Source organism: Puntigrus tetrazona, chromosome 13 (genome assembly GCF_018831695.1).
Source record: "Puntigrus tetrazona isolate hp1 chromosome 13, ASM1883169v1, whole genome shotgun sequence".
NCBI lineage: Eukaryota > Metazoa > Chordata > Actinopteri > Cypriniformes > Cyprinidae > Puntigrus > Puntigrus tetrazona.
Window position 1 is genome coordinate 4,719,600 of NC_056711.1, and position 19,442 is coordinate 4,739,041.

General features: G+C 39.0%; 1 protein-coding gene across 37 annotated transcripts in view; it reads right to left on the reverse strand.

Moving 5' to 3' along the window:
* col13a1 (collagen, type XIII, alpha 1) overlaps nucleotides 1-19,442 on the reverse strand; it is an 88,851-nt gene that overhangs the window by 28,718 nt on the left and 40,691 nt on the right. For 16 of the 37 annotated variants that reach the window (XM_043254953.1, XM_043254950.1, XM_043254949.1 and 13 more), the window contains 17 exons: nucleotides 18,483-18,509; nucleotides 15,555-15,590; nucleotides 14,008-14,034; nucleotides 11,924-11,974; nucleotides 9,813-9,848; nucleotides 9,325-9,351; nucleotides 9,020-9,046; nucleotides 7,696-7,722; nucleotides 7,550-7,576; nucleotides 7,418-7,444; nucleotides 5,210-5,251; nucleotides 4,540-4,605; nucleotides 1,648-1,740; nucleotides 1,328-1,369; nucleotides 1,153-1,170; nucleotides 635-661; nucleotides 151-195 (listed from right to left, as the gene is read on the reverse strand). In XM_043254953.1, the coding sequence (XP_043110888.1) occupies nucleotides 151-195; nucleotides 635-661; nucleotides 1,153-1,170; nucleotides 1,328-1,369; nucleotides 1,648-1,740; nucleotides 4,540-4,605; nucleotides 5,210-5,251; nucleotides 7,418-7,444; nucleotides 7,550-7,576; nucleotides 7,696-7,722; nucleotides 9,020-9,046; nucleotides 9,325-9,351; nucleotides 9,813-9,848; nucleotides 11,924-11,974; nucleotides 14,008-14,034; nucleotides 15,555-15,590; nucleotides 18,483-18,509 (645 nt within the window). Of the gene's footprint in view, nucleotides 1-150; nucleotides 196-634; nucleotides 662-1,152; nucleotides 1,171-1,327; nucleotides 1,370-1,647; nucleotides 1,741-4,539; nucleotides 4,606-5,209; nucleotides 5,252-6,369; nucleotides 6,427-7,417; nucleotides 7,445-7,549; nucleotides 7,577-7,695; nucleotides 7,723-9,019; nucleotides 9,047-9,324; nucleotides 9,352-9,812; nucleotides 9,849-11,923; nucleotides 11,975-14,007; nucleotides 14,035-15,554; nucleotides 15,591-18,482; nucleotides 18,510-19,442 lie in introns of all 37 variants that reach the window. The other 21 variants (XM_043254956.1, XM_043254933.1, XM_043254921.1 and 18 more) reach the window with 15 other exon arrangements.

The following is a 19,442-nucleotide window of genomic DNA, read 5'->3' on the forward strand; positions in this document are numbered from 1 at the left end:
AAGCTAGTAATCTCTGACTCTGACTCAAAGGGGGCTGTCCATGTGAAGTGTTGGGATTTTGTAATGAGTTGACCCAGAAGTTATGGGTGACCGGTGGAGCAGGTTAATTAGTTAAACCGCTTAAACCAGTCAAAGGTCACAGATTCCTACCTTGGGGCCTTCAGGTCCACTTGGGCCAGCTTCACCTCGATCACCCTGAAAGATAAGGTCAAAATCGGTTAGAGAAAAATGGCCACGCAGAAAGAAAATTGAGTTTGAGCCAATGAATTGTGTTTTCTCTAATCCACTAATATTTTATCTGTGCTCTAGCATGACTTTAAAGTGATGTGCCAAGTTTCTTTTTCCACTTTGAAACTCTTCATCTAGCATGGCAATTGATGAGCCCCACATTCAGGGCTCAGCCCTGTAGCTTAGTAGTTTCCAATCACTCTGCTGAATGATTAATTGATACGTCACTCCCTCACAGTTCAGCTTAATTCCTGAAGGCTCCTCTGAGAACAAGGATTCGTTTCTAACCGTTTTGTTGGAGCAATCAAGAGCAGTGCCAAATGTCTAGTCCTTAAATAAGGGATTGGACGAATGGCCTTTCGAATAACACAAATGTCTGCTCACTTACTTTGACAGACACACTCACCTTTTGTCCAGGTACACCGGGTTCACCCTATAAAAAAAAGCAAAAAACAAAACAATCAAAGATCTCTTTGGCTTTTATCATGAAGCCTTTTTATTTGTTTCATATACTCGGAGCAATAAAACGGCCAATAAGCAGATCGGTATTCCTTTATTGGGAACTTTGTGTCCAAAGGAGAAAGCCTCTAGTTACAGCTGTTATATAGACTGGCAGACAATCTTTATAGAGAGCTGAAATGTGCTTCTATAAGGGACTAGTGCTTCTAAATGGAGTACAATTAAAATTCCCCAGTCTAAACTCAGTGGCAATTAACGCATCAGGGGAAATACATACTTATCCAACAGCAACACGGATAATCAATTATGGCGTATCCACCCCTTCTGTACTGGCAACGACAGAGCAGACCCACCCTGTAGGCTGTTGAACTGTGTGTGAACTTCATGTGAGCCTGTTTATGACTCGCCTGTGGAAAATACTATCATTGCAGAGCAGCTGGACAGCTGTGTGCTTTTCAAGCTTACCTTCAGGCCCGGTAGCATCTACAAATGAAAGAAATAGAAACACGCTTTCAGTTTGATGCTTAAACTGTCATATGGACCATTACAGACTTCTGATTTCTTTGTCATATAATACCAAGTGGCAACATACTTTCACACTTTCAAAGTATCTGTATTAGAAAGGTAAAGAAATACTCACTCTTGGGTCTTTTCCAGGTTTTCCAGGTTCTCCGGGTTTACCCTATGATCAAAATGTGAAGGTAGATGGTTAAAAGAAACACAAAATTTTCAAAACATTTCAAATGTTTAAAACAGAAATGCAGGAACGTGAAGCCATAATCATACATGACACAAAAGGGGAAAAATAAGGGGAAAAAAAACAAAACAATGAGGCAATGGCCTGGGACAATGACTTATACAGTTATACATGTACGATAGTTATTGTACCAAAAATATCTCACTGCATAATTCCATTAATGAACAATCAGAATTATTTATTTCAGATTTTCAGCGACTTACTGGGGGCCCACTAACACCAGTTAGGCCAGGAGTCCCTGGAGGCCCTGGGGGGCCAGGAGGTCCCGGTGGTCCCTGAGCCCCAGGCTCGCCCTGCTGAGAGACAGGAAGTTAGCATCTGAGATAAAGAAGTCATTTGGATATAAGGTACAATTCATAACATCAGAGGCAGGGTACACTCTGATTCAAATCCAGCAATTTACAACAATTAGATATGATTATGATTATTATACTCAAAATAATCCTTTTATTTATACCTTTATAAATTTATGCTTAGAAAAATACAAAAAAATTATTTACTGGTGAAACAGTGGATTTGAAGCTGAGAGCAACCCAGGCCTGATGGTTGAGTCAGGATGAAATGATTGATGTAGTGAATCTAGTTTATAGAGTACCATGTTTGGAAAAAATATATTACATTTTTTTTTACTAATTTTAGACAATGTTTGGGAAAATGACACATTTACGCTAAATTATTTTAAAGCAAATCCATTAATATTGCTTGTGGCCTCACAGGTCTTCTTTAGTAAGTGGTTCTCAACTGGTTTTATTTCAAGACCCAATTTTAAATTGGAAATCAAATGGAGACCCAAAATTGTTTGATGTACAAAATTGAATTTCAATGGTTTCGCTCTCTTAGGAGCCACACTGCGGTCAGCCCAAACCATGTTTATCCTCACTGTAAATGAACTCAAATTCCATGTAGTCTAGGTCATGTTTTTAGGTGAGTTTGATTAGATATCCAGCCTTTGACATTAACAATAAAATATATAAGAATCTGTCTCCCCTTTAATGGTTAAGTCTATTTATTTTGCTATTCTAGACAGTTGCATTTATTATTTACTTAATAATCCACCAGTTGAAAACCACCGCTCTACATGATCCACTCATGGCCTGTTTTTAAACTACTACTACTACTACTGGCCTGTTTTAAAACTGAAGAGACCTTCGGTACAGAAGAAGACTAAACAAAACCATCTACAGGAGAGTGTCTGGTATTTACTCAGCAAGGGGGACATGAAAATAGGAAATTACGACAGGACTAAAAAATATCCTGCTATTCCCGAGACCATAAGGAGAACTTATTATTTAAGATTTCTGCTGTGTAATTATTTTTTTTTAAAGTCTGTTTTCAACATTAAAGAGGCTTACTTTGCACTCCGAGAACTCGGCATAAGTTAGAATAATTTTCCTTCCATTAAGAGCGTTCATTTCAAGTCTGAAAATTAAGACCTCCTACATGCTGGCAACTGTGTGCAAGACTGATTAACCACAAATAGCGCAGATACCGTGACAAAGAAAAGCCTTTCTTTAATGCCGTCTCTGTTCAGTAGCAGTCTGAAGCTCAGAGAAATCCGGAACACATCCATCAGCTTCAGATCCATATTTTATCCATTTATTTCTTGACAGGACTTGTCTAGATTTGATTTATGAGGCCAGATGTAGATCCATTAAATGGAGATATTCCATGATCTCCATCCAACGCATAGACCCGACCCAAACTGAAGACCCAGCCAATCAGCTGCTGTAAGTTCTTTTCCTCACACTGTGGTCTTTGACCATCTGTACCATTGTCTCCAAACATGATACTCTAATTCGGTGCACACAGACTACGCACCTGTAGAAATAAGATGGAAGACGGGTGCCAACCGTGGTCAACCTGTGCCAGGGCACTTGGTGGGGCGCACAGTAAAGGCAGAGAGCCTTTCAAAGAGGCTGAAGTGGGCTGACATCTCCCTTTAGGAAAGACTCACTTTGCTGCCAAATAAGCTCTCTCATTCTTTCGTTATCTTTCGCCTGTCGTTATGCGGATTATGAGATCCGATTTTGAAACTTCTGTTTTGTTTTGTTAATATGGCTGGAGTCTTGCTCACTGTTCTTAAGGGATTTGATGAGTGTGTGTAGACTGACGAAGGATATAAAATGTACATTTTGAGCTTATAAACGACCCATGAAACGGCTTAACGAATATAGTTTAGTTTTCATTTCAGAGAGCAGCTGACTGGACTACAAAAAAAGATGAAATGACGATGCAATATTATGTCATCAAGATTTTTGGGCCCTGTATATTTGCTAAACATTGAACGCTATCAATTTACACCAAGGCTCTATATAAATACAACATCTAAAATAAAAATACATTACTGTATAAATTCATTGGTAAAATATCTTTTATTTATATGCAGTTAACTCATTTTACTAGTACTTATTTGTGCAGTTATACTGTAACCAGGATACCTTAAAGTAATGTGAGTCCGTTATTGTAATATCAACAAGCACGAATTGATAATAAACAATAGCAAGCTCGGAAATTAATATTAACCTGTATTATAGAATGCAGTTGTTCAAGGATTGTCTAATGTTAACAAATTGTACTGGTTCGTAAATGTACCTAAAAACTAGGATTTCATGGGATCTTTAAAATATTTATCCCATCCCAATTTTTTTCAGTGGTTGGATTTATGTGCTTTATTTACAACATAGGCTCTAACAAGAATTACGAACTTTCTAATACAATTCAGATGACAGCTTAAAAACACCTGAACACTCCCTAAAACATTATGATACGACCAGACAGTATAAGGACAATCCATTATGTGTTAGTGACTTTTATTGAGCTAATGCGCAGTTAAACCAGATGGACAATGTCTGAAAAGCCAGAGAAGGCCTGACAGAAGTTCTTCCTGTGGGGTAGAGTTTATATGCCTATGAATTTTGTGAATTGGAAATTATTTTATGAAATAAGCGTATTTCAAGTGAACTGTGTCATATCGTACAACGAAACTGGTGGCCGTGATGTTTGTCTAGAGCTCAGTAGCTGTTAAAGCTGGCAGTGGGTGGACGAAGGTTGGCATCCGTAGGGAAGGAGTGCGAGGGTGGCAGAGAGAGATGTACCTTGAGGCGCTTTAGGATTAGAGGGCTTATTGAGGGCATGTTGCGGACGGTGATGGGCAACATCTGCTGAGGTCACAAAGCACAGGTGGGCCACGGTGCACAAAACCACCAGGCCAACAAGTTCACCGGGAGGCCAAAGGAAGGAAACGGGCCAGAAAGGGGAGAGGAGGGGAAGGGAAAAAACAGAAAAACAAGTGAAAAAGAGAGTGAACAGTGAGGAAAAAGCAAGGCAAGGGGACAGAGTAAGAGAGAGATGTAGAAGAAGGGAAAGAGAGAACCAAAAGGATTCAGCATCATTGAACAGAGTGACGGGTCAATAGAGTTGATAGTTTTCATTTTAATAAGGCTCGAAATGTAATGCATTCTTTTGCTGTGATTAATTATTAATTAATATGTACAATTAGGAAAAGATTCAGTAATACATTCATAAAGTATAAACTGTATTGACTTCCTAATCCCCTTTTTGTAAAGTCTATGCAACGCTATTTAATTAATTCTGATAATCGACTGGCAGTCCTATTAAAACATTTACATATCAAACATTATCATTATCAGTGATAATGCTTCTATCTTCATTTCCACTGTGAATGAACCCGTGACTCTGCAGCAATGCTGTGTAGATCAGGATGGACTCAGTCTTGCCACAAAGAGAGTTTCGCAACAGACTTACTGTGGCCTGTCCTCCAGCACAGGCGTTGACAATACGGCGTTTCTGTTGAGATCAGCAGCATTGCAAAGCACAGATTGAAGAGTTATTGACCCATAGATACACCACTAATAACTGATGTTACCATAAATACAACTTGCCTTCTTGGGAGGTGCCTGTATTTTATACCTCTATGCAATAGACTGCACATAAAAATGCATTCAAGAAAACCAAAGACTACTGAAAATGCTCGAGTTTTGCATTCTTTTTAAATAAAATTAAAAATGGCAAATGTAAATAGGGTTTCAGATTTTTTGACCATACTGTGCATAACAAATACAGTAATATTCAGAAATGTAAAATAACTGTTGTCTACTGCAATATATTTTAAAATGTAATTTATTCCTGTAATGCAAAGCTGAAATTTCAGCATCATTGCTCTACTAGTAGTAAACAGTAAATATATTTTTTTAAATGTTGAAAACTGTTTTTTTTGTGGAAACAATCATGCATTTATTTTCAGAATTCTTTGAAGAATAGAAAAGTTCAAAAATAGTTCAAAAGAACAGATTTTTTTATAGAAAAGATATTATAACATTATAAATGTCTTTATTGTCAATTTAATGCAAAAATAAATCTTACTGGCCCAAAAATCAGTAGTTGTATATGTAACATTCAATAATTTAACATTTTAATTAATTCATTTTAGAGTAGAGAAATACAAGCAAATCAAGAAGGCAAGTGTTTTTAATCATTCTTATCTACCTGCAGAAGGTATTTCACCAATTTCACCAGAAAGTTACATTATGTTAAGGTACTCTATGCTTAAGGAGCCCAATCAAATAAGGCATTTGTGTCTTTAAAAATTGGATGCATTTTTGATGCTGTATAAAGTTACAGTTGCATAGTGTACCTTAAAAATGATATACCTCAACCATAAAAGTTCCCTGAGAAGGCCAAGGAAAATGCAGGAGAACAGCTGCGTGTAAAGATGTGTCATTATAAATTCCCACAGTGTTTTCAATCAGTTATTATAACAGGCACCTCTCTGCACTTCCAACAGTGGATACACTTCCAACGTGGATAAACTAGAGCACGGTTTTCAGCTATGTCTCTCTTTGCAGCAGGACTGTAACACACATATCACGGTATTAGGGATGAGGGACAGCGAACAGCCCACAAACCTTCAACATTAGAGCCTGACTGGAGCGCAAAGCTGCCAACGCTTTCACTGGGAGCCCCTGTTTAAAATGGCCCAACATACAAATACACGGACATGGATACATAAACACACACACACACACACATGCGCTCAAATGATAATTCCCATTTTTGTTCCACCACTGCAGGGTGTATCCTCTCAGTCTAGCGCAGTGACCTTTGGGTTTAACCCTAACTGCAAAGAACCTATGGTACACAACCACCCAAAAAGACCACCCTTATGAGCAGCTTTCTAAATAGTCTACTGCCTCCCATGTGGCCTGGCCGCCATGCATGAAAAACAGCTCTGTTTTGATGTGATATAGCTGTGTGATATACTTATACACAATAAAAACAGTGATTAAATACTTAAAAAAAAACAAGACTATTAGCTTGCGTCCTGCTGCTATTACTGTTCTTCCTTTTTCAAGCCAAACACAGATTCAGTAGAAACATCTACTGCCAAGGCTATTTTTCTGCTTTTGTATCGCGTGCTGTTTTTGAGATTGCATAATTGATAAAATAGCTTCAAAAGGGCCAAATTACTTTTAAATAGGCCAGGGCTGTTACCAAAACCCCTATCCACCACATAAGAAAGTTGGCCGCCTTTAACAGAGAGCCTTATCAAATCCAATTCAGCAGGCTGTTGGTAAAATTGCCTTGTTTACATGAAACTGTGATTTCCCCGAGAGAGAGCTGATCAACTTTGAGGCCCTGCCTTGGCATGTGCTCATGTGCTACCTATCCGAGACAACATCCAAGCTGTCAATCTATTGCTCCTGCCTTATTTCCCCTCATTTTAATCTTCCTAATTTAACCGCAAACACGTTGTAAATGTCTTTTTAAGGGTAAACATGACAAATCAATTTGGCAAATAGAAGAATATCACGGAAACTGGAATGAAAACATATGCTTGGGATTTTCCAGTACTCAACACCAGATAACCTGTTTGATAGTTTATTAAAACGCAAATGAACAGTGTTTATGATATCACAATATCAACTCAATAAGCTCAATAAAACATTCTCTTACCCGGTGAGTGTAGTCGCCACATACACCCTAGAAAAAAATAATACAAATCCATCACACACAGTCCTCTAAGGCTATTTCACAAATCATATGAAGATGAGCTGCTATTTTAATGCGTTTCAAGCATGATTTTACCTTCTCTCCTTTTGGACCAGGTTCACCCTGGAAAATAAAATTTGAACAAAGACCAAAATGTAATTCATGCACGACATTTCACTGCCATGTGAAAACTCTTGTGATATGATGACTATATAATAATGCATATTAAAGCAAATGCTTACTGGTACTCCTTTAGGACCACGAGGACCCTGGGAAAATAATCAGAATAACAATATGGAAGTGTTACTGGATTGTCCGTGATTAACTTTTCCTGTTTACAAAACGTCTCAGCCATAACAAGCACAACGATTGCTTATAAATTAATTATGTTAGAAATGTTTTTATTTTAGGCGTTTAGGCTGAAGCTAAATTTAGTTTGTGCTTGTATTTAATAAAACATTGTCCCGCAATGCATGCTCTATAAAAACGTGTAACTCCCAGCCTTAGAGCTGACAGACAGATTGATCAAATGCCTTCAGAGGAGCCATTAAATTTATCCAGAAACACTAACAAATCAATTTCTGTAACGCTACTATATATGAACAAAAGCAAACGTGAAGCATAAAGAATCTGAGACGAAACTTGTCAATAAAAGATGAAAAATCCAGCTTAGGTTGTATTTGGGTAAGCTATGTATTACTTTAAAAGCTCAATGTGGCATGTACAAAAGCTCAGCAGGGGCCATTCAGCTCTGATGCTGTCTTATAAAGGTGTCAATTCTAAAAGTGCTTCTCTTTTATAGTTTCTAAGCTTGCCGTTTCTCACGATGCTATAAAAGAAAGAACACAGAGGTTGTACTATATTTCACAAGGAATGGTTTAAAGCGCACAGCCTGGAAGCATAACGTCTCTGCCCATTGTCCTTCATCACTTAAAAGAAAGTTGTGAGTATATTTTTCAAATTGTAGTTGAAGAGGACAGAGCCGACCCGATGTCCTTGTTTTAATACCGCAGGCAGCCAAAGTCATGCAGATATTGACATAAAGTCACTTTTGACAAACCCCACTGAATGAAACGGTATTTGGCCTCTCTTCTCGCTCTCACACACGCACACACACACACACACACACACACACACACACACACTACCGTTTAGTCACTTGTCCCATAAATCAAACTACAAGAGTGTTGTTCTTGTGAATTTATATGGCCATGCTTGCAGCCTAGATAAACATCGCTGTAACAAGCCTTCTTGAAAACAAATGGCTCAACTGGTGAGTTTTATAGACACTGACAAATTTCTTTACTTTTTTACATATTTCTCTTTATGACAGATGTTTTTTTATTCCAACAGTATTTCATTAGCGAAAGCAAACGTGACAGATCTCATTATGTGTGTCCTTTTAAACTAAAAGTATTTAGATTTGTATTTTAACACTTCAATTAATTTCAGCCAAGGTTATGTATTTTTTTTAAGATCACATTAGTAGGAAATTGGTTTAGCGCTGCACCTCTAAAGCCAGTTAACATTGCCTAAAAATGTTAAAATAGTAATGAAATTCCTTACCATATCACCCTTTGGACCATTCTGTCCCTGTGAAGTAAAAAAAAAAATTGGCAAAGAAAAAACATCCAATTATTTAATCTTTTTAGGTAGTACAAATCACTCCATTCTTTAAATTCTTATATTCTGTCATTATGGCGACAATAGTGAATTTATTACAATAATTAGCATAATTATTATTAACATAATTATCCTCTTCTTTGCCAAAATGACCATCAATTACTGCCAAAAAATTTGGTGTAAGGGTTCGGAGGTTCCAAACCTGTGTCAATTACTCAAACATTTGTAAGGAATGAAGCAAAACTCACAGGTTTCCCGTCCAAGCCAATGGGGCCCTGGAAAAAAAGGTGGGAGAACAGATTGGCGACACTGTGAAGGCACAAAACAGCTCCAATTCTCCTGTCTAGACTAGCTAATATGACAATGTTCATGGAAAAAATGTATTTCCTTGAAGGTCAGGCCAAAGCATGGTGAAGCATACTGACTCACTACAAACACTGTATTTTTAACACTGTGTACCAAATGCGTCCAGCAGATCAGTGATCACGCAAGGCAACAAACACCTTAAAAGACTTTAACATCCATTTTAAACATTACAGTGCCTATATAATCTCACATCATGCAAGCTCTAGAGTGATAGCTACACAACTCTACTGTACATATATAATTTCTCACTTCCTTGAGTCATTTCCACATGCATCCATTAAATAAGGGGCCACAGAAGCAGTGGCTAATTGATGGCTTTTATAAAGTCGACACAAGTTTGTCCAATTGGCTTCAGACAATAGTCACTTACCGGAAAGCCTGGAAATCCTCTAGTTCCGGGTTGTCCCTGAGGGGAGACATAAAGAAAAAAGAAGAGGAGTTATTTTCTATACAAAAAACATGAGGATTATGTGAAGTCGATGAAAGGAGGTCTGTGTTGAGAGATGCAGTATTGTTCCTCCACACTCAGTTGTGTCGTAATTGAGGTTGAAGGACAGGAGCCTTCCTGCTCTGTAGGAAGCACTTTGTGTGGGATGAGGAGACAAAGACAAATAAAGCTCTAAAAACTGTGGGACACCGACTGAAATTCAATACGGGAAAGAACAAACTGAAAAACTTTAAAGAGTGGTCCTTATTCAGTACGTGAGAGCCAATGAGACAAGTCTAACAAATTAAATAAGTAAATGTCAGTAATGATTAGCGCTACATTCTCCTGTGAACAATACCAAGTTTGCTTTCCTGAAAAAAACTTTTGTAGCCCTTGGGAAAAGAGGAAGTCATTCAATATGCCTGGCAAAAAAAGAACTGTGTTGGAGCGACCTGAGAGAAAATTACAAGGAAGAGGTGAACTGAGCTAATGAAGGGGATTGTGTGTCTGGGTCTCAGGTAGTTATTGGAACATGGTTGATTTTCTCTGCCTTGGGAAACTAAAGGTCTGGAGTAATGGAAGTAGCAGCATGTGCCCCCTCAGAATCCCCCGAAGCAGAACTGACAACATTCATTTTGTTGGCATGAAAGTGTAATAAAAAGTAACAAGAAACAAGCCTACTCTACTGAAAAGAACTTCTCTAAACCAAAAATCCACTATGGCCACAATACATAACATTCTTCAAGAGTGATACAACAGCAATTTCCTGACTGCAGTCTGATCTTGGAAATTAAACCCGTATTAAATATCGCCTTCTCCGTTGTTTTCAGAACAGACACAATTTTTCAAAGTGTATCTTGAGCAAAACATGACAAATACAAAAAAAGATACTTGACAGGGGTTTTCAAACTGGGTTCCAGGAATGCTAATCGATGCAAAGAAAAAATCAATTTTGATGTATTTTTTAGACCTGTCAAACTTTTCTGTACTTTCAGTTTTAATATATGAAACCATGTCCCCCCACCTGATCAGCGAGGACAGTAACTTTAGATCTAATGACAACTCAATGCATCATCTAATGATCTCTCGTCTATTCCCTAGCTGCTTCACTTATGTGCGAGAAAGAAACTGGTCATTTCCGCTGGCCTCTCCACACTTCTGCCTCAAATCAACCTCTGTGACCCCTTTGGAGGTGAGGACAAAGCCTATGCTCTCAGCTCAGCTGCTGAAGAGATTCCCTGCAATGAAACTTCTCTCTGTCACCAGTTCTCTATGCCTGATGTCCACTCCTGACGCCTTATTAGAGGTGATGGGTCAGAGGTATAGAGAAGTGTATAATCAGCAAGCAGAAAAACAGATGTCTACACATTGTGAAGGCCCTCCCATAAGAGTGTGTTGGGATAAATGGGGAAACCACAGGCTATGCACGGCATAATCAGCAAGGAAATTGCACTTCTGACAGCTTAACATTGCGTTTTTGTCTTACTGAGTGGAATGCGTGGAAAGGGAAAGAGTGCCAGTTTGGGGACAAGCCCCATTTCGCCTGATGGCTGACCACTCATTAACAGATACAGCGCAATCGGCATGTCTAATGTCTGGATTATAATGACAAGGGCTGGGATGTTTTCATTCCTTTTAGCTAATGAAGATGAGATTCCAAATGGGCGTCATTACGTGGGAGTCGCAGCCCAGAAATACTCTGATGAAGTGTAAGTGCTTCCATACAAGCTGCTACGGGATTCCCGTCCTGTTCGTGCATATTAGAGATTGGGTCTTGATTAGTAGAGATTTGTTGGATTTGGTCCACATACAGTAGTGTGCTGGAAGACGCTGATTCTGCTTATCTATCTTATACCGCACTTACTTTGGGGTGGTCTGTAAGTTAAGTGCGGGAAGAAAACAATAGAAGAAACTTTTGCCAATAACCCCTGGAATCATAAAAGGATTGAGGCCAAAAGCTGCTAAAATCTGCACTATGACCTCCATCTACTCTGGAGACCTGACATTAGAAGGAGATGATGAAGAGTTTTAGCAGTGACAGAGCAAACACTTACAGGAGGTCCTCGTGGGCCAATGATAGACAGACCTGGCTCTCCTGGCGCTCCCTACGGACAGATAGAGAGGTAGAAAGACAGTGAGGAGAGGAACTGACAGGAAAGAGTGAATGATATCCACTAAACTACACCTAGTACACAAAGCCAAACATATAAGTGAATATATTGTATCTGCAGAAAAGAAAAAAACTTTTCTGAAACACCCTGTAACATCTGGTTAACATAACTCTTTTGCTAAGCCGCCTCACGGAGAGCGCTTGCATGTGGCTCAGAGGTGAACACTGTATTTCGGTCTGTAAGTAAAATGTCAGCAGACCCTGGTTCTCGTTTCAGGGTCGTAGTTTACGTCTTGACAGCGAGCTGAGAGGGTCAGGGAGCACTGCTGAGTAAACAGCAAACGGCCCGGCGGGCTGGTTATCTGGCGCAAACTAGGTGATTTGCACGGTGTCGGCCTGTCCGCAGCGCTGCACCAAACATCCAAGCGCAACCCCGCAACGCCCTGTGGTCAGACAGGAAAGCTCTCGGGTTTCCAGCACTTTCCCTAATTAGCTCTCTCATGTGAAACCCTATCAGGAAGACACCTTTGATGACCTAGCCATCCATCAAATTGTGGACAATTTTCAATTTTTCTGGTTCGATGCCCACTTTATCACAGGATAGAGATGTATTTGTTTTAGCACTTTTTTTGAATCACCTACAAAGGTTACTGGGGCGTGAAATGGGTGAGGTACTAAACTTTTCAGGTTGTGGAGAAGGAAAGGACTTCTAAGCTTTGCCCTCAAGGTTTATGGTTACCCACAGAATCTTGCAGAGATCTGTGCAACAGGACAACCGAAGATCTAGAGATATCCCTTTGAACAGGCTTACGTTACAAGCATTTGGCAGCTAAGAACGGGTACAGGACAAAGAGCCCAAATACAATCAGCCAAAGCAGGAGCAAATTCTGCTGATATTCAAGGATTGGACTTACTAATGAATGATACGATCTTCACAGATTTCAAGTAATCCTTTCTGTGTAAAGAATACACAGTCTCGAGTTCTGCAGTTCTTGCAAAGTTCAACCAATCAATCACTAAACTGCCTGATTTTCGACTTGAGCCTTCCAACACAACCAATTTTGATTTAACTGAATTTATTTGTTTGAGAACTGAAGCGCCAAGGCTGTTAGTTTCAGGGCTCGCTTGCCCATTCATCTTGAGGGGGTTTGTTTTGATATCTAATGAAGTGAATTTCTTCACCCAAAATTTGTTGGGTCAAGACTTGCAGCCTTTGCTAGAAGGTAAAACATGACCACACTTTAAAAAGGGGATAAAAAGCAAACTCCTGAAACAACGAGGGAAGCCCACTGATTATTCTGGATGAGAATCTGGTGGGTCTTTCCAAGGTCGTATATCGTCTGCTTCTCTACTTGTCGGCTCGGTGGTCACATCGCTATTTATTTCCTTTCCAAGTTCCTTAGAGTCCCAGTGTTTTGCTGGCAAGTGAGGGCAACCATCCAGAAGTTTACTACTTTTCTGTGATGGTGAAGGATGAGGAACATGTTTCTCCTCACATTGCTTGTTCAGACTCAGACATTTCATATTCTAGCTTGATGAAGGGAGGCCGCAGAACTGCTGGCTTTAACAAACTCTGAGCACAGCTGCCAAAGGGTACGACTCAAACCACATTTGCCACAACAGGACCTGAAGCTCAATGCACTAAATCCACTCATACCAAATACAGGCTCAAGGACACATCCAGTGAATACACAACGTCTTTTAGATAGTTTTGGAAGATTCTTGAAGTGGTAGGGTTTCGTAAGCTGCTCCATTCCAAACATCTCTTTGTCTAAAGTGGGGAGTCTTAAAACTTTAGAGCGATCCAAAAATAAATACAGGTAACACAAGCATTGTGGGAAACATCTTCCGAATGTGACCCCCAAGGCCTTTCAAAATAAAGCACAATACCTTCCTGATATAAATCACCATACCTGCGCACTTTGTGCAATAGGTTCAGGTCGTTCCCCCCACCCGCATCAACACAGCCACCCACAATGAGAGAGAGAGTCTCAATTCTGCACATGCAGGCCGACATCCTGCACTTACCTTCTCCCCCAGGTTTCCCTTTAAGCCCTGGTCAGTCACAGCAGACACAGTCACATGCACAGTGAGAAGGAGAGAGACAGAGAGAGGAACCTGGGTTAGCGAGGTTCTGAGAGGACACGGGCATGCAGCAGCCTGAGACAAAGCGTTTGGAGGTCGGGAGAATGGGACACACTGATGTACTGGAGCATTTTGGGTTGTTGAGGGGTGGAGGCTACAGGGGAACGGAAGCACTGGAGTGTTACACTGCTGGCCCGTGGGGAGTAATGGATAGTAGATGAGGGGGCTGCTAACTTTTCTCACAGACAGACTGGTCAGTGGAGGAGGTTGGAGGGGGGGAAGGATAAGCCATGAAGGGTGAAAAAAACGCTTCCTGTGAGAATCTAAAGGAGCACAATGTAGCTTTACACTGGGTGAAATATGGAAAGCTCTGCTTGGGGCTCACAGTTTGAGCTGAACACTGTTGAAACCTGCTTTTAGGTAGGGATTGTTTTTCAAGAGAAAGCATTAGGGTGAGCTTAAAGTATGCAACCATACAAGGGTCAAGAGTCTGGAATGTCTCCTTTGAGGAAAATGCAGTTTTATCGGTTTCTTGCGGAAAATGCTTAATGAGGAGTAGCTGCTACGCTCCAGGGGGACATCTATATGACTATGCGGATTTGGTCGATCCCGATTTCTTTTCGTGACATATCATGCATTGCGCTAATCTGAAAAATGGCCAGTTCCAAATGCACAAATCTTACGAATGAGGAGGTAAAACAGAGCTCACAACTGTCTGTGGTTTTCCAATCTGTTTCTCTCATTTTGAATATGTATGTATTGTCTCTCTGTGGATATATATCCAAAATGTTTCTTCCAAGATCTCCTTGAGGTTTGGCTGCACATTTTGACTTCTCAGCATGTAGAGAGTAACTGATAAGCAGAGGGGCTTCTTTGAGCTCTATTTTCTATTTAAAGTTCAACAAGTAAAGCATTTTCACATGACTGAGCAGCCAAGATAAATTGAGTAATAAGGAGAGAGGGTTTCTCATCAAATGCAGCCAGAAAGAACATTGGTCTTCAGCCCTTGTTCAGATGTGACAGGGGGGCAGTGAAAAAGCCAGAATTCACAGCCAGACAATTTGTTAACTATCAATGGCGGTGATAAAATGGGAACCATTTTCTGGCTTAATAAATAAGCTATTGTTTTTGGTTTATATCATATAGTTACGCTGAAAAGCTACATTAAACTGGTAAAAGAAATTCATATTCAAAACTCCCGAATGCTTACATTCACAGTGCAAGCTAAAACAGGTCAAAATTAATTAAATAATGCTAACCACTGATACTGGATTCCATATATAAAAAAACCTTCCTCTTCAGTTCATTCAGACCTTATATTATCAACATGACCTTTGGCAATAAATATAAAGGTGTCGTAGATTTACAGCTAGAAATGTCCAGTTATCAATAGCATGACACTAAACATTGAAGACCAATTATTCAAGACGACAGCCATATACTACAGGCTAGCTGGTTGGGCTTAGTGCATATATCATCAAATCACTCACCATTCTTCCAGGAATGCCCATTGATCCTTTGTCTCCCTAGTGGTCAATGCAAAGTCAAGAAGGAAAATCAGGAACAATAAATCTGACAGACTGAATCTCTACCATCTATAGTTATTGGCACTAGTGACTAAATTGCATTCAGCTGCCTGTTGGCATGATATGGCTATGAAGAGTTAGTAAAGTTAAGCTGGCCAATGTGATACTAACTAAATGTGTATATTACTAAGCATTCGCTTACTATACTGTTAAACTGAAAGGTGATGATGCAGACATGCCAAATACTGGCTTGAAATCAGCTACTCAAGAATTTGAAGATGGATGTGCAGTGGTCAGACAGCAGGCATCACCAGTGGTCACACAATACCAATGAAAGCATGAGGTTAATGCAGCATGTTTTGTATTAGGCCAATTTCATAACCAAGGTTCTTGCATAAGATGATGTTTGCTAGCTGACCATATGACAGATGATAAAGTGAATGAAAGAGACAGCAGTGTGGAAGCATGACAGTTTGTTTCCTATTGGAAGGGTTTATAGGAATAGTTCACAAAAAAATGAAAATCCTGTCATCATTTATTCACCAGTATGTCACTTTAAGCCCACATGAATTCCTTTCACCCTCTTAAAAAAACTGAGCTTTTTTTCAATGCTGCTTTCCATGCAATTGTAATGGACAGAAGCTGAAGCCTTCAAACTTGAAAAATGACAGAAAAGCGCCATGCACATACAATGAATATTGGGATTAATAATGGGAGTGTTCCATGGAAAGGTCTAGAAAGCCTTAAAGGATTAAAAACAACAGAATTTTCATCTTTGGGTGAACTATCCCTTTAAAAACTATGAATCCCATTGTGTCATAATCATCCTATTCTATACAGGCAGAAACATAAGATCTTGATATAACAACTGGTCTTAAGGATACACCATTTATACTCCTGGACTTATGCATTTCCAAAAATTTTGCGCTATTTAACACGGCTATAAACTCCTACGACGTTAAAGTGACTTATTATGCAAGGCCGTCCATTCCTACAGCTGTTTTTATTTGCATTCCTAACGTTGCAGGTCAGTGTATTAGAAGGTCTGGGAGCGTTGACAGCTTGCTGACGACTCACTCGAGTAACATGTAATGGAAAAGGGGGCGCGGGCGAAGAGGCGAGTTGGCTAAGCCCCCATAACTCATCAAAAGTCAACAAAACATTCACTAAAACAATGAATGAGCTCATGAACGGTAGCTTTTCTGGTGCATAGTTGTTTTACTAAGCTCTAAAGCTATTAAGATAAAGGTTCCCATATTAGAAGTGTTCATTTAGTTTGACCTTCAGAGTTAATTCACTGCCTGCTGCTGAATGTCCCAAGAGGAAAGTCACTTGACTGAATTCTCTTGGCTCTGTCCAAGGTGCTGATTTGAGATAACTTAATACTGCTTTCTGGTATTAATTAGTTACCACAATATGGCTTATACTGTACACCGTTTAAGAATTATGTCATTATTTAATGAGTATTTGCGTCATTCTATACATAAAATAAAGTTTGAAATACTTTATTTGACATCATTATCATCCTCAAATTAAGTACAATACACAGTATAAGCCACACACTATAAAGGTCATACGGTACTGCCAGTATTCAAAGGAGTCACTGTGAAAGAGAATCTTTCTATTATAGAAACTATGTAAAATCATCTAGAGCTTTAGATTAGAAACAGCCTGATGAAGTACACTAAAAACTCCAGACTTCTCCAAATGAGCCCTAAAGTATTTAACTCCAAATCAGAAGTGTTAAATAGTCATACATACATGTGAATGAGCAGTAAAGCTTAAATACACAAACCACAAGCATCCCTTAATAGTTCAACGGAGCGTGAATGCCAGTATCAATATTTTTTGAAGAACTAATCTAATGGACACATTTCGTGTAACACGCTTGCCACCCTTCCCTATCCTAAGAAAATATTAAATTTCATTTCATTTCCTGACGATGCAATCAATCAAAAGCTTTGGCAGAGATCACATCCACACTTTGACCAGACCTGTCAACAATTTAAACAGAACATACGCAAAAATGATTTTATGGCAAAGTTTCACAAGAACAGTTGTGATGAGTGATGGGGGTTTGTAGGGCATAATTGGCAGGTAGGACTAGAGTTCACATTAGATGGGATTCTTCTAGCATGCCATGATGAAAGACAGATGTGTTTGAGTTTTGGTCAGTAATATTAGAATTATAGGAGAAATTCAGAAGAGTGGATCCAGACAGAGACCAAAGGGCCTGAGAGAATACAATCAAGTATAAAATACAGTGCTAACTCAAAGGAAATAGAGACTCGTCCATTGAGCCTAGCTAAAAGACTCGTTACATTAAGCCTAGCTTAGCTTATCTGGTTTAGAGGGATGTTCAGTGGGGTCTAAAAGTCTGAGACCACTTTGGATTCCTTCCTTATTTGATGCTTTTTCCATTACAAATCATATTACAAGCATAACTATGGACTGAAATCTGATGACCATGTTCTTTATAGTTTCAATAGATGCGTATTTACAAGAACAACGTCACAAAAAAACCACAAAATTTTGACCTTTTATATTTTACCTTTTTACATTTGACTTTGACATTTTACATTCTTGTTTTTTATCTTTCGTTTTCTTTATACTGTAGGCTTTCGGACTCCACTGCTCATGTTAAAACAAAATTTACTGTACATACATTGGTTGTATATACTCAGTCCTTTGGTTAAAAGGAGGTCTCAGAGTGTCCAAATAAAGAAGCTGTATATATGACATACTGCAAAACATGTGATTAAGTATTTTTAATATTGACAATTAAGGTTGAACTGGATACAGCTTCTTAAAGACACTACTAAAGAAAAGCAAAGTGCGAGAAAATCAAACAGACAGATGGACAGACGACAGGACACGTTATGAGACAGTTACCGGAAAGCCTGCTCGTCCAGGTGGACCCTGAAAAAAGGGGTGAGAGAAATTTGGGGACAGAATAAAGAAAGAACCAGTCAACAATACTGATTAAGGAGAACACAACACCCTACCAAGCCATAATGAAATTCAATCTGCTTTTACCATTTCATTACTGAATAGTGAAAACAATTTTACTGAGGAACTTTGTGATCCAGCATTGAATTTCATTGTGGCACGGTTCAAAGGTAGCAGCAGGAAAACACTCCAAAGAAGCATTCCACAAATGCAAACACCACCAAATGTGTTCACAACAGAATTTTCTTGGGACCCCAAAAAGAAATTCTTTTTTAATATAATGACATGTTTCTTTTATTAAAGGTCTTATCATATCATATCAAATCATATATTTTTCAAGCAAAAATATAATATAGACACCCTGAAAACAAGAAACACATAGTCCAGAAGAAATATAGCTAATAAAACGACTTAATCTCAAATTAAGTTCATTTCATGTTAATTTTACATTTTTTTTGTGTGAAAGTCAATTCAGTTCATGTCATTAATAATCATGCCTTATGTTTCAGTAAGATCATTTCAGTGCATTTAATACTAAGCATTTAGTGCCAGCATGAACACTAAACAGTACCACATGTCTGATTAAAAAAGATGTTCATTAAGAGGCCCACGCATGCATGAAACATATGGTTTCACAGATGAAGGTGCTGGCTGAAAATCCTTATCTCATGCTTGATTTAAGAGTCGATTGGGGAGATCGCTCTGGTTTAAATCAAATCAAATAACAAGTTCACTTCCTTCACAGAGCACCATTCCGCTGTGAAAAAAAATAAATAAACTGTGTACATTTTTCATTGCAGAGGATTAGTGGTAAAAACCTGACAGCTGCTTGATCATTCAACGAAAGATCCTTTCTGTTAAGACCGCCGTGACACTCTTCATTATCTGATGATGCATTTATAG